Below are 15300 nucleotides of genomic sequence, written 5' to 3' on the forward strand. Positions count from 1 at the left end.
GCTCAGAATGAGGGTGGGCATCTGCCCCTATGCTCACAATGTATTTTCCTTTTTAGACCCCTTGAGGTTTCTGAAAAAAAAACATGAGCCTTCTGAAAGGAATGTCTGTATACGGTATACTAAGTTCTGAAAATTAGCTCAAAATATGGCAAACAAGTGCATGTCTTTAACATTTTAATGCAGCAATGTAAAGACAAATAAATGGACATGGCATGCCACATTTCTGTGCATTTGTGATCTATCAATGCACAAGATGCTTATACTGACTCTAGCTGGCTGGAAAAGGCATGATTATTTTATTTGTCAAGTTGTGACTATTTTTCTATTTCATTACACATCCCTAGTGTTTCCAAATGGTCAGTTTCCATAGAAGACCTAATTGGATAAGTCTTTATTAATAAAAGCCAACTTGGTATGTCTGACTCATATCCTCAGTATTTATCTGTTCGATGGAAATTTTCAGTGACAACCACGCATTTGTAAGTTTAAATATTACAGCCGTTGGGCAGTTCCTTATACTCCCTCCATCCTAAATGATAGGTTGTTTTAGCTTGTCTAGGTACAAAGCTTGAGAGCCAACTATTCCCTCCATTCCAAATTATACGATGTATTGTTTTTTTAGATACATTGCTTTTACTATATATCTACACAGAGTGTATATCTAATTGTATAACAAGAAAATGTATTTAGAAAAAACAAAACGTCTTATATTTTGGAATAGAGGGAGTAAATATGTATCTAGAAAGGCTAAAATGACCTATAATTTGGATCAGAGAGAGTAATAGTCATTTTCAGCATGTACATGGTAACAACTGGCTGAGAACTGAACTAAAAGTACCACATATCTGAATATTGTGAAGTTTAGGAGGTATTTAAAGTGGAAATGTATCGTTCAAAAAATGATAAATGGACAAGACATATAAGGGTATTATGTTTCTTTTAACTGAAAAATTATTCAGGGCATATGCCAAGTTAGAATTCAGAATATTGGCTAGTCCCAAGTCGTAGGACATCATGCATAGGATTCTTCACCATCTCAAAAGAATTCATTGGTTCATTGTCACATAGCTACTTGTAATGGTTGGGTGTTATGAAATAGTACTACTACTAGGTGACGACCTTGATGCATAGTCAAGTGATAAACTAATTAGTAATTACAGTACAGGGTAGCGCCAGCTAACGATATCAAACAGCCATTGACAAATTTCTTCGCATCATCGATCAAACAGGAAAGGTTTACCTAGTTCCTTCTTCTAAGTTCTAATCAGGTCGACAGACTAACATAATATTCCAGACAACAGTATGATATAGCCGAGAACTAAACCAAAAGCAGGGTAGGTTCACAGAATGCAGTCGCCCGGACCAACCAGAAGCATCCGGATCGGCAACGGCTATGGGGATCAGCAGCTCCGAAAGAGACAAGGAACCGATATGTGTTGGAACTGCAAAATCATGCGCATAAAACAAAGGGAGAAAACCTTGTAGTAGTTAGAACTTTGTAACCTTGTGCATCGTTTGAACGAATCTCGGTCCCCTCCCAACTTGCTCCAAGCCTACTTTTCTTGGGGGCGCCGCGCATCGCTGGATCCTGCCGCCGACGCGCGCCCATACGCCCTGTCACACGAGTATCCCACTGCCGCAACGCCCGTCGAGCGGCCGAAGTGGTTATCCAATTGCAACATGGAATTGTCTTTCCAAATGTCTTGGCTCTAGGCAAATTTTTAGTCTCTCCCGCATCCCAAATCATCAGAACCCTAATTTTTAGCAAGTTGTTGCTCGCCAATCTGCAAGTTTGGTAGCGGGAAATCGAGGGCGTCACATGGCGATTCCACGCGAAAAAGTAGGAAATGCGGGGAAGAAAACAGGATTTACTTGCTACGAGCGTCAGAGTGGAACTCACATACGCGCGCCGAGAGATTTCCAACAGCGGGGTAGAATACCGCGGGACGGAGAGAAGGAACGCCGGCGGTCGGCCGTCGGCTTGCCATCGCGCTCCGGTTCTCCGCAACATTCCGGCGAGAGGGGACAAAGGAGAGGGATGGGGAGGGGGTTTGTGATGGGCCGAGCTGGAATGTCAAACGAGACAATACCCACTGGGCCTGGCCCATCAAAATAACGCTTAACAGGCCGATATCGTTGACGCTTAATCGTGTTATTTTTTTTGAAAATTAATCGTGTTATTAAAAACTGTGATTTGGCCATATGATTTGACTTACGAACTTAATTAATTAACAAAAAGCTGATTAATTATATGATCCTTAACATAGTCTACTTTTCTATAATCTTTATGTTTACTAAGATCTGATTTAAATCTCTATTATTCGATTTAAAATCTAGTACGATTTTAGCAACCTTGGCAGAGACAGGATTAAAAAAATAAAATAAAATACACACACATACACACTTCACCCAAAGCTGAGACGATCAAACAGAACAAGCAATCTTTGTAGCCTCGCCTACACAAACCCGGAAAGCGCGGGAAACCGGAGCACAGTTCAGATCATCGCGCGGCATTTGCAGCAGCCTCGACATGACCCGCTGGTGACGGTGGCGACGTCGTCGCCACCTCGTCTGTAGAGCTGCTGGACGGTTCCGACGCCGACAGTGCCGTCGGCGACCCGTCCCTGGGCTTCTTCGTCGCCGGCTTCCTTGGCGGCCTTGGAACGTCGGGGCACGTGGTCGAGTCGTCTCGCCTGCCGGTGCCGGTGTTCTCTGCGACCGCGCCGACACGCTGCAGGCTGTCGAGATCTGTCAAACATACAGAAACCACCACGGAAGGCGTGTCAGCGGCGCGCGCATGCCTGGCAAGAACACGGCACGGGATCTTTCCTTCCTAATCCTGGGAAAGCAAAATCAAGTGCGTAATCTTGGAAATGATAAGGCCAGTCTCAATGGCATGTTTCAATGCACTGTTTCCAAAACAAATTTGCTGATAGAGCATCAATGAAACGAACAATGAAACAACCTCCACAATGCATGAGTCTCACCTTGATGTTTCCTAGGCTGGGCAAAGCATTTAATTACTGCAAAAATGATTGGATCACATGCAAGATGGTGAAACGATTTAGTCCTCAGTGGGGATTTCATCCTGTTTCACCGCGTGGGAAACAACGCCAGCGGAGTTTCACCATGGTGAAACTACTTCCTTCTCTCTTCTCTTTGTTTCATGCAAAAAGTACAGTTTTGCTGATATGGCGTTCTAATAAATGTGCATGACATCCTGGTGAAACCCCCACTGAGACTGGCCTAAGAGCGGCAGTGCAGTCTGCTCCGGATCAGATTCAGAGGAGAGAGGAGGATGTCTGCCGATTGCCTGGCCACGGTCAGCGGCTGTCGCCCGGAACACCAACCAACCACACGCCGACACCACTTGACACCAACCGATGGTGTCCCCATCACAGGAAGCTTCAGGTTTGCCTCTGCCGGTGTTACCTGTCTTATGAAGCAAGAACCGAACCAAAGATGTTTCTGGGGCAAGTTTCTCTTTCTCCTGCTGTTTGCGTTAAGCCACGGACAGAATCGAATTTTGGTCACCATTTGTCTGCACGAGACCTGAAGCGATTCAGGGTTCAGACATGCTTCTGGTATCTCATCTCTCAGAGTTGAGAAGCCTGAAGCAAGTGCATTTTCTTTTTCTTTTACTAGCATGTGTTGTGCAACGAGTACGAGTACAAGAACTAATAATTACAGAGGAATCGACACAGCAACACGCTGCGACAGACATGCGCATGATCCTACTGGCAAGATAACATATATAAGGAACCAAAACCTTTGCTAAGAAATTAAGGTGCAATCACAGGAAGCAACCACTGGAACTGAATTACTGAACCACACCAAACAGAGCGTTGCATTCTGAATGGAAGAGCAGGACACGAATGGTCACTGTACCTTGAGAAACGGAAACCCAGGAGGTCGAGGTACCAGTGAGCGCTGCAAAGTTGCCCAGGGACGACAAGTCCGAGGACGCCATGATGTCGTTCATCTGCGTTGATATACAAGATAGAAAGCAAAATTAAGTTAAAATCACTGATCGGAATTCAGACATTTGGAGAAAGTTGCAGCGGCAATGCACTGAATTCATTGTGGTGCCCTGTGCGTTTACCCAGCTCGGAGACGCGCTGCCCGCCGCGCTGTCCCAGCCGATGTGCGCGACGTGCTTCACGTCCGTCGGGTAACCGATCTCCATCTCATGCTCCTTCACCGCTGCAAGGACGATCCATGGAGATTGGAGGAAACAAACAGGCGAGCAGGAAGAAACAAGGCGTCCATGTTGGAATCGCCGTGCATGACCAAAGTTGAGGATTTCAGACGGGAAAGAAGATAAAATGCCCTCTTTTACCGAAGATCCGGGAGAAGACCTTGAGGCCCTTGAAAATCCCTGCTTTCACCTTGTACGCCATTGGAGATCGATCGATGCTGCACGTCCCTTTGAGAACAGAACAAGGAGACAGAGGCGAGGACGGTAAGCGAACAAGGGCAGCCAGCAAATCAGCAGTTTCAAAGGCTTTTCCCTGCGGCTGACAAAGATGTATCAACCAGTTGGTTCTGTGATCGTGAAGAATGAAATAGCATAGCGTGCACAATGATGGATGGATTAGTGATGTGATATGTGTCTGCAGAAGCGTTCATCTGCTAGCTGCTAGCTGCATACCTCAAGAGAGTTGTTGGCGATGTGAAAGATTTGGAGTAAACAACAAATTCTGTCACCACTCGTCACTCGTGGAGATCTAGGGCCTTGATGTATATATTGAAAGACCTCGAGGAAGCAACAGTTCTGTAGTGTAGGAAAGTAAAAGTTTAAGGATGGTAATAATCTTACATTACAAGTCAGAATCATCGTAGAATCCTGTCAACTTATCCACTCTCTTTTGTGATAGCTGACAGTCTGCTTACTTGTAGATTCACGATTTGTTAACAAATTAGAGAAGTGTTTGTAAGGTAAGGTGAGGGCAGGAATATTTTGCAGAGATTTTTATTCAAAAGCCACTGTTTTGATTAGAATTTCCTTCCCGGCCCTTTGGTGTTTGTACTGAATAGGACACCACACTTCTTTCTGATCCTATGCAGTTCCAGACTTCCAGTTGCGAATAACAGGAACATTAAGGTAAACAGTCTAACATGAATAAAAATAAAGCACGAGACAGGCAGAAATAAAATAGCTGCCACACAAGAGACATCACCATTTATTCGCTTCCAATCTCGGGCATCATGACTAACGTTTACAACAGCCAAGACAACTAACATTATCGTCTAAGTCCTAACCAGGGGGTGTTACAGAACTAGTTCAGCATTACTCCCTACAATTCGTTTCTTTACAGACCATTAATTCCTAGCTACAATAAATTTGTACACAGCTACGTCAAGGAACCATCAGCTCCTACTTAGTGGAAGATGCTTTCGTCTCGTTCTTCTTCCTCTTCCCTTCCGGCGATGTACTACCCCGCTTCACAGGCTTGTCACCAGCTGGTTTCTTTATGGTGTTGGTAGCATGCAGTGTGGCACATAGGCGCAGTGGTACTCTGGACCTCCGATGAAACGCTCTTACACAGACATATCCTGCAAAAAACCACCAAGCGGTTCTGCCCTGTAAGATTAGACCAGAAAAGATTCCCCTAAAAAGAAAAAAAAAAGATTAGACCAGAAAAGGAATTGCATGTCATGTCTGTGTCAAACAAACCCATGGGCCGTGTAACTGGTCTGCAATAGTATGCTTTCATAGCATGCTTTCTATGTCACAAAGCTCATTTATCTTGCACAGGTAGTTAGATGGATTACATGTTGGATTTTCCATCTATGATTCTGGGATTTGAACCTATGATCTATGAGCTGAGAACCTTAAGATGAAGACCAACGACTCAGCCAAAAGAAAAGAAAACCAAGAAACGTTCAGAGCCACTTGATACCTTTCTTGAAGCATTCCTGGATATCTTCCCTTGTTTGGCCTGAGGTTGATAAGAATTTAAGTTAAATTACTCATCAACAATCATTTCACGGCTGTCTTTCATGTCTATATTTCACTTATATAATACCTTTTGTGATTGAGTGTATAGATGAACCAAAGTATACAATGCTTCTCTTCAGCAACCCAATACATTCCCTAGGTATAGTTATTGGGTTTCGGCTAGATGAGTAATCTGCAAAAACCTACAAAAGGGTATATTTTTTATGGACTAGTGTTCAACGAATCTGGTATGATATTTGCTTTGATTATTAAAGGCTATATACCTCATTTTCCTGGAAGTAGGTACCATTCAGCGGAAACTTTCCTCTATTTGCTGTCCGACATGGTATCTGCAAATTTACATATGCAAATGGTTAAAGAATAACAAAACAAAACAGAGGGGAATGTAACAACTTCATATCAGCAATATCAAGGAAAAATAGTTCGATGGTGAGTTTAGAGAGAGAGAGAACATTGTTGTTGTTAGAACTATGTAAGAATTTGCATCGATTCTGACTAATTTCATCCAATCCAAAGACAAAAAAGAAGTGATAAGGAGTTGCCAAAGTTTTTTTCAATAATCTTTTGACACATTGGTCAATAATTTTAAATCAGAATAAGAATTTAACAAAATTGAAGGGTATGTTTGGATGTAAGAGAACAAAATTCAATATCCTTGGGTTGGTTGGGATGAAAAACGAATTAATTACCCAGCCAACCCCAAGGGAATGGGTTGAAATCAAAACCAGGCCATGGCTGATGATCAGTAAAGCATCTGAAAAGTCATATCATAGTGGTTGTGACTCCTAAGTAGAACCTCCAGGTCCTGGAACTCCCATAGGAGTGAATCCCATAGGAGTGAATTTCAGGATTGGTTAGAAATCATAATAGTAGTTGCTCACCAGAACTGTGCCTTCCACTGTGAAGTCATCAGGACAAGAAAGAACCACTAGTAGGTAAGGACATGTATCTCCTGGAACTCTGTCTTCGAACTGGTACACAAGCAAATAGGTCACTAGATTAATCAATGTCAGTGTAAAAAAAAAATATAACTCAGAATTGAAGTAAAGTAGCACACCTCTTCTAGGATTCGATGATCATCTGGAAGGACGTATCTACAGTAGAAGTTAGAAAAAGAACTTAGAGAGGTGCTGCTGATTTATAAGGACAAAATTATATCAAGAAATCAAAATTACTTACGCATTGTGTTCTGTCCTAAGACGACCGATATTTTTTAGCTTTTTATTTCGGACAAAGCTACCCTTTGGATTGATCACAGCCAAGTCCTTTCCACGGCTCGGTGTCCAAGAATTACTGTTCGGCACACGCTTGCTTGAACAAATATTTATTTCAGCATCATACTGTACTCCTTCTGGTGCAAAATCTTCAATATCACATACATAATAATCTCCGTAGGAATTTTCTTGCTCGTTAGGTGTTCTGTTGTGTTCATATTCTGGGCTTGGTGGCATCTCAATAATTGGCTCGCAGTTATGGATGGGTGGTGTTTCAGTAGTGCTGCTTATTGGAATTTGATACTGATACATTTGTTGAAAACTTGGTGTGCAACTCCCAGAAGCAATCATCTTTGCTTGCTGTTCTCCTTGTTCATATTCATGCTTCTCTGGAAGAGGAAGCGGTTTTCTGAAAACAACAAGAATCTTTCCAACTCAGCAAATAATACTGGTTTGAGTTAGGTGAATACAGGAAGAAACTAATTGTTTTAAAACTAAGTGTTAAGGAAAAATAACTTGAAGAGTTGAGTGAAAGGTAACCTTTTACTAATTGAAAGCAATAATGAATGAAGTCTCCCCCCACCCCCACCCCTAAATAAGTCACAAATTTCTTATCATGGACCCATATCACAGGATGTGGTTTGTAAAACACCTGGGAAAGAGGAAGGTGTGGCAGCTGGAGGATGACTTGCCTCAAAGTAACCTTAATACATTGGATCTCATATATTATATATGGAATGCAATCCTTATAATCTGGAAAATTTCTGGAATACAACTTCCTAATTCTCATAACTTAAAGGTCAAGCAACAAACTGCATAACAAAGGTGGACCCACGTTACTGTGTGTGGGAATGGAGAAGTCATGGCTGGCTTTGCTCGCTTAACTGGCTGGTTTCCTGACATTCCTTATGATAATTCAGAGCACCCATCTTTCATACTGTCACAAATGTGATAACTTACAGGAGCAGTACTCTTTTCTTTTGGTTTATTACTCCGTATCATCTGATTGGTTCTTTGAATAGGTTTAGTTATGTTGTTAGTAATTAATTTTTGAAAATCTAATCTAAACTAATGGTATCTGACTATACCTATTTGCTATGATATATATAGTTAAATGGATGCTAAGTTTAAATGGCATAAAGTTATAGAAATACTTAAGGCACAGTCTACAAACAACAGTATAAATCATGAACATACCTGGCAAGTAAACTATTGTAATATATACAACTTCCACTGAAAGGACAAGCTCTGCAGTTTGGATTTTGTTTTGTGCACACTACCTGCATCATGAAATCAATCAACCACAGCCAGAGTTGAAAAATATTCATGGCAAAACGTAAATATTACTCACTTAGAATATATGCGTACCTTTCCAAAAGTTATCATAAGACAGTGCAGTTCATACCTATTTTTGTACAGGTAGTCAGATGGATATGCTTAGAGACTAAGAGTAACAGTGAAGCGCTACTAATCTTCAAAAGAGATTGTGTACTTACAGCTTTTCCTTATCAATGGTGCACAATCGAGGCCATAAGTACCTTTGTACATCATCCAAGAGCGGATATCTTCACGAAACAAAAAAAAGGAAATATGGAGAAAATTGTTATTATAACAAAAAAAAGGAGAAAATTGTTACAATGGTATTCTCATATTCTACCTAGAAAAATCTTACAGGTTAATTAGATGGAAATCAGCACCGTTTAAGGGCTGAAGTTTGACCCATCCTAGCCTTGTCACTATGCGAGCTACGTTGACATCAACCTGAAATAAGCATGGAGTCAGCATTTGCGTTTGACCGTATTTTCTAGAGAATGACAAAGTATAACTTACTGGAAATGCTCTATGCCTCAATGACAAAAGGCAAATGCAGTCAACACTTTTCACTCCAAACCCATGTATACTGAGCAGAATTTTTCTAGTGCCAATGAGAAGAAAAATAAAAAGAATAAGTAAATTTTGCGAGATGGAATTCCATTACGCAAGTAGATTGTATATAACTGTGGACAAGTTTGATTTTCTTGATTCATAACCTGGTGGCAATTCCCTGCTAAAAATTCCATGTCAATCCTCCGATAGTTCTTATACAGTTTTAGACAACCAATTGTTAAGTTGTACTGTATCCACTAATACTGTTATCCTAAAACTAATATAGGTGAAATACTTAACAGAGTTGTTTATTTTTTTTCACAGGCACAAATACAATAAAAAGGAATATTATTCTTTGAAGATATTTCCTTCAACAACAGCCACCACAAAGAATAGAGGAAAATGGTGAAGCAATAGGCAGTAGTATATGTACTATGAGCAAAGCCATACTTGGCCTTTTCATGTGATATAAATCTAAGCCAATCCAGGTCAAAGCTTCCATCTTGAGCTTTCTGTACATGATCGAGCAATTCCTGTAAAAAGGTAAAAGAATGCTTTTAGTACTTTCATCCCAAGAATAAGAATGATAAATATGATGACAGGCTAGAAACCTTAGTAAGTGGTAAAACTAATATTTCAATCACATTGTTGATAATCTGGTGGTTGTAAAATAGAGAAATACATTTGGTTGTATTGAATAAAGAGTCCACTGTAGATGATACAAGATGTTTCAGTCATTTTCGTTAAAAGGATACTACTACGTCCATTCCCATACTTATAAAATGCCAAGCATCAAAATTTAATATGCCTTCCAACATTAAGTATTGTAAGTATATGCCAGTTACAATGCATAGATTAACATCAAATTTTGCAGCGACCAGCAAACTCATAACAATGCTCTATAACACTTGAACAGCCTATCAGGGAGACTAGAGTTCTCACATTTTCTTCCTATAAGAGTTCATTTACCTGCTTCAGTTGGCATAAAAAATCATAACTATGGATGAAGCATATGTTTTGATGAAGTAAATAATTTAAGCAAATAAATGTGTACAGTATTAATAAAAACAGCCAACGATAAAAAAATCTCAGAAAATATTTGTGCACAGTGACTCTCCTGGGAAAGAACAGAACAAAAGACTGATATTTAATCAATTTGAGGTTTAGATTATAGTATTATCTCTAATAGCACAACAGGCATGTGATGCACAAAGCTCATTTCACTAAATATACATGTAAAATAAACAACTCCGTCTGAAGAAAGTTTCCCATCTACAGAAATTTCGGATACAATTTTAGAAATTTATTATTGCAACAAACATGTTGGATATAACTTTATAAATATAATTTTGCTACAATTTTTTTAATAGGATTACAAATGTTGAACATTAACTTTTTCAAAGATGAGTGCATTCATCACTTGGGGTAAGATAGTTATAAATATAGTGATGCCACAAAAAAAACTTGGACAAAATACTAGAAATAAGTAGATGGCAGTTTTTGTCTTGGACATACCCGTATCCGCACAGACAAAATGTTATGCTGCCCCCTGACTGCAATGCATTTTGCGACCTCAGAAAATGGCGCGTTTAGAACTGATTCCCAATCTACAACATCACTTGTTTCAGTTCCACTTTTGTCATTGTATCCTTTTTTATATGCTTCCTCCCGTAACTCTTTCCAATCAGATGCTGTGTCTGGTTGTTGTAGTGCAGCTAAGATCCTTTTCAAGTTTTTTTCAGTGCATACTGGATTTCCAGATTTATCCTTCACTAAGTTCATAAGGTCACTGTCCCAAGTAGAAATGTTTTTCTGCTTCATACTAGCAGCGAAATTCCCTATAAGTCTATTGTAGTCTTCATCTTCACCATAATGCCCTTTCACCTCTGTATTATAGTCAATTTCTTCCTCAGAATCATTTCTATCCAAATGTGAATCGATGAAGACAGACGTATCCAATGCTTCATTTGAGTTCATGTTTTTATCATCACCATCCAACTTCTTCCTCTTCTTTGGAGGAAACTTTGCCGCTAGGTTCATAAAAGCTTGGCTGTTTTCCATGGATAAGGAATGAAAAATGTAGGAAAGTGGAAAATGAGGAAATTAGTTCTGGTATAAAACATATGAACATTCTAAAATCATATTTATGGATCCTCATTTTACCTTGATAAATTATCAGCAGAATTCTGTGTAAGGAAAGTACCAACCACAGAATCAATTAGGGATCCTCCCCACCGAGAATATTTTCTAGGCCCTGATGAAAGCAATTAGAAATTAGAAACCATTTCATACTCATGTATCCCATAGAGAAAGTAGGTTGTATGGTTTACTGATCCGATACAACTAACTACTGTAGAGGCAAGACATGATTTTTGTTCATAAAAATGTGACACTGTTGACAGCCATGCAACAGGTGTTTGCTTCTCCATAGGTCTTCCCAATGTCTATGTTTGAATAACTGATGTTTGCTCAGAAAAAAAAAATCATGCAGCATTATTGGACCTTTGGTCACAATTTAGAAGCTAACATACATTTAAAAGAAGTGTACAATCTAAAAGAAGGAAAGGGAAATAGAGGAGTGGCATCTCAGTGAATAACTTCAACAATTGAAGTTAATGTCTCACTGGAAGAACTATTTCTTGATCTAGGCAACACATTATCTACAAGCCTTTTTTATTTTGTTCTGTGAAATATGAAATTGACTTAACTCTGAATTTCATTTTATCAGTTGACAATGCTTAGAGTCTTGTCAAGAAATCATTTTTCCTGTTGACTCCACAAGATATTTTTCACTCTAGCATTTTGACACAAATGGAGAAAAACTAAGCTTATGGAGTGACCTGCAATAGTGCAAGATTTCCTAAGCTTTTTAGAAAAGTTAGATTAGAAGGCATTTTTTTTGTGCTGTCACTTTTTATTAAAGGTAATGTGATCCTCTTTCTTGCATTTTGCATTTTGGCACACGAAAGCATAAGGGCCAGAATAATTACCAATTAGGGCAAACATTTCATCAATGAATATATCCACATAATTTTCAAACGTGCGCCTTTCTGTATCCCATTCAGGTCCGTTGCCAATATCAAACCCTTCAAAACTCTCACTGTCGCTCCTATCCCACTCTGTCAGAACAGCAAACACCCTCAATGTTTCATCAGTAAGGTCCAAAACCTTGGCTTGCAGTTTCCCATGATTTTGAGGGCGTGGGATATCAAGTTCTGTTGAATGCCAAAGTGGGGCAAGTGCAAAGGATGCCGCAACAGTCCTCTGGTAAGGCAAAAGTGCCAGCTGACCACTTTCCTTGTCTCCTACCATCAGTTTCCTCTTCTTCCCTCTCTTGCTCCTCTTGCGCGTAGTCGGTTCACTGTTCAAACCATGAATCTTGGCAAGGGACTTCAAGTTACCCATCAGCTCGGCTCTGCTGAAACATGTTTTACTTTCTGATGAATCCAAATCCAACTTGCGTCTTGCACTATTAGACCTGGCAGCACGAACACGTTGATTACCATCCTCCGGCATCTTCTTATTCTTCTTGACTGTACTGGGCGTGGTCACCTTGGGCTTCATCACTTTATCTTTGGCCACTTTGAGCCGCTGAACCCCCTTGGTCGACTTCTTCCCCCACCTCCGAGATGTGGGCTCCACCTTCTCCGGAGTAGAAGTATGGGCAGGAGAAGCAGCATCTGCATCGCTGCCACTAGAAACACCTTCCTGGTGCTGCTGCTGCTCTTGCTGTGCAAGATTGCCAGAGGACTCACCCATCAGTGGAGGCAAGGTGCTGGATTCCTGCGTGCCCACCAGATCACAGTTCACTTGGCCCAAATCCTCCGGCATGGCGGACTGAGAATGTTCCTGGGCATGTGACGGGACTGAGGCCAGGCAGTCGCTGTCCACCTTTCTGGGGCCAGCAACGGCGCTGGTGTACAGAGCAGTGCAGCAAGAGTCATCTGCGGCGGTTGTCCCGGACGCCCGCGTTGGCTTGCGGACAATTTCAGGTGTGACCGGTGATATCCCCACCTGACGCCCTGATCCAGAAAAAAGAAAATCCATAAGCTACAGGCAGTGTTATACTTAAAAACTAAACAGTTAGCCACTTAAGCGGCAAAACAAACTTTTAATAAAAGGGATATATGGTCAATTAAAGGGAACAAACTACTAAAAGAGTAAACAGTCGATTATTAAACAGGAATGACGTAACGGTCCCTAGACGGACTAAACAATCGATTAAATGGAAACATGTACTAACAATTTCTAGACGGACTAAAGGGTCGATTAAACCGACATACTAACGGTCCTCAGACGGAACGTCGAGTTTCTCGACGGACTATACGGTCGATTACGGAATAGTCGAGTTTCTCAACGGACTAAACGGTCGATTAAACAGAAACGACGTACTAACGGTCCTCAGACAGAACAGTCGCGAGAAAAAAAACACGATTTTTCTCCGACTAGGCAAGACGGCTGAAAGATGGTTCATAGATGAATATGCAGAAAATCAATAGTCTATTTCAACTATCCCAGACAGAAGACCCTATGCACGCTCACCTATCCCCGACTCCGTTACCGCAATCACCGCAGATTGACCACCAAATACTCAAATTTTATAAGACTTTTTTAAAGGTACATTGCTTTTATACTAAGTAAGCACATACATTGCTTTTTGCTATGTATATCTATCAATACATAGCACCAAAACTAGAAATCCAAGTGAGTGACAAAGTGCAAGAGCATAAAAAACAACGGATGCGAAAGAGAAAGCAGGCCTTCTTTTTTTTTACTATATATACTCCAGACACCTAGTAGATTCACTAAGCAACGAGGCCATTAGCGGATTGCAAGCGCAGAGCATGGGCAACCACAGATTAAGAAGCCATTAGCGGATTGCAAGCGCAGCAGCATGGGCAACCACAGATTAAGCCAGAGAGGATAACAGAAGCGAGCACAGCGGACTCACCAAGATCTGCCGCCGACTCTGCCTCTGCCTCCGCTGCTGCAGGCGCCATGGCAGCAGCGCCCGCGCGGGGAGCGAGCCCGGCCGCTGCTGGGCCCTGGAGCGAGACGAAGCCGACGAGAAAAAGGGCGCGGACTTGGATTCCACTCCGCAACCCCGCTCCGCCCTGGCGTCAGTTGCTGTTGATCGAACCTGTGTTGCGGACGGCCAGAGTATAAAGAAGGGGAGGGGGGAAGGGGGGGCTCTGTCCACTCCGTCCGTCAGAACTCGGGAGGGAGGGGCGCTGCGGTTGTAAAAGGAGTCGGGAGAAGTTAGCGAGGGAGGGGGGCGCTGCCGCTGCGGTTGTTCGCCCCGGCGGCGGAGGGAGAGGGAGGGGACAAGTGGCGGAGGAGGCCGTTCCCCTGACTGGTGGGGACGGGACCGCGCGCAGTGGTTCCTTCCGTTGGACTCGCGCCGCGCCGGTTAGGATCTCGTTTGGGCCGCGGCACTGCTAGCGGACGTCCGGCGCCAGCAGCCTTCGGACGCCGAGACCTCTACACGTGCCACACCAAGAAAAGAAAAAAAAAACAATTCCTCGCCGTCCGCTCTCCGTGCAAAAAGTCCGTACTCATCTCTAGGAGCATGGGATTCACCCGCTCATCGCCTTGTCGATCTTTAGCATATCCGCTTACCGTTAACTCATTCTACAGTACATTGGACGCTGCAACACAATGCGCATAATAGTACAATAATACCGGACATACTACTACAACAATAAATTAAAGTAGCTGAAACACTGTAAATATAGTATTACAATAAACATCAAACAACTACTGCAACAACATACAGATTGAAGTATTGGATGGAGCAATAGAAACACCATGAACATAGTAATACAACAACAACGAACGACTGCTCCAAAAACATGTAACAACCAATACAACAACATAATTGAAGCATTAGATGGAGCAACCGAAACACCATGAACATAGTATTACAACAACACCGAACAACTGTCTACTGCAAACATGTTGCAATCTGAAAAGCAGTACTATTGCATAGGAAACCACTTTAACACGACGAGATACGAACCCTAAGAACTCGTCGAAACCTTAGCCACCGCCACATCCCTTAGATTCTGAGGAGAGAGAAGGAGGAGAAGGGTCAGATCTAGAGGAGAATAAGGGGGAGAGCTCAAATCTAGATCCAGTAGAGGAAGATGAGGCCTTAGATCCAGATCCCTCCACGACCTACCTCGTTGTAGCCGCCGCCCTTGTCCTCATCTCCAGTGGTGGGCATGGAGCCGGGTCACGAGGCTGGAGGGCGCAGTG

The 15300-nt window shown here is 41.9% G+C and overlaps 2 protein-coding genes and 1 long non-coding RNA gene across 3 annotated transcripts; all 3 read right to left on the reverse strand.

Annotated features, from left to right (window-relative positions):
* LOC110436161 lies at positions 1125-2044 on the reverse strand. The gene is made up of 2 exons (XR_002453874.1): positions 1901-2044; positions 1125-1784 (listed from the first exon to the last, which is right to left on the reverse strand). It is a non-coding gene; the product is annotated as an uncharacterized LOC110436161 (long non-coding RNA).
* On the reverse strand, positions 2427-4714 carry LOC8066829 (CRIB domain-containing protein RIC10). The gene is made up of 5 exons (XM_002448523.2): positions 4652-4714; positions 4340-4517; positions 4103-4203; positions 3889-3982; positions 2427-2748 (listed from the first exon to the last, which is right to left on the reverse strand). Exons 2-5 carry the CDS (start codon positions 4398-4400, stop codon positions 2501-2503), a joined length of 504 nt encoding a protein of 167 aa, XP_002448568.1. The 5' UTR covers positions 4401-4517; positions 4652-4714; the 3' UTR covers positions 2427-2500.
* Positions 5148-14411, reverse strand: LOC8074739 (protein ROS1). Its single transcript, XM_021462950.1, has 17 exons — positions 13994-14411; positions 12033-13064; positions 11206-11296; positions 10558-11092; positions 9493-9575; positions 9007-9091; positions 8849-8937; positions 8673-8741; positions 8545-8581; positions 8374-8456; positions 7142-7585; positions 7020-7056; positions 6844-6933; positions 6226-6291; positions 6030-6144; positions 5904-5942; positions 5148-5556 (listed from the first exon to the last, which is right to left on the reverse strand). The coding sequence occupies exons 1-17, from the start codon at positions 14040-14042 to the stop codon at positions 5378-5380; spliced, it is 3123 nt and encodes a 1040-aa protein (XP_021318625.1). The 5' UTR covers positions 14043-14411; the 3' UTR covers positions 5148-5377.

This window comes from Sorghum bicolor, chromosome 6 (assembly GCF_000003195.3).
Source record: "Sorghum bicolor cultivar BTx623 chromosome 6, Sorghum_bicolor_NCBIv3, whole genome shotgun sequence".
In the NCBI taxonomy this organism is placed as follows: domain Eukaryota; kingdom Viridiplantae; phylum Streptophyta; class Magnoliopsida; order Poales; family Poaceae; genus Sorghum; species Sorghum bicolor.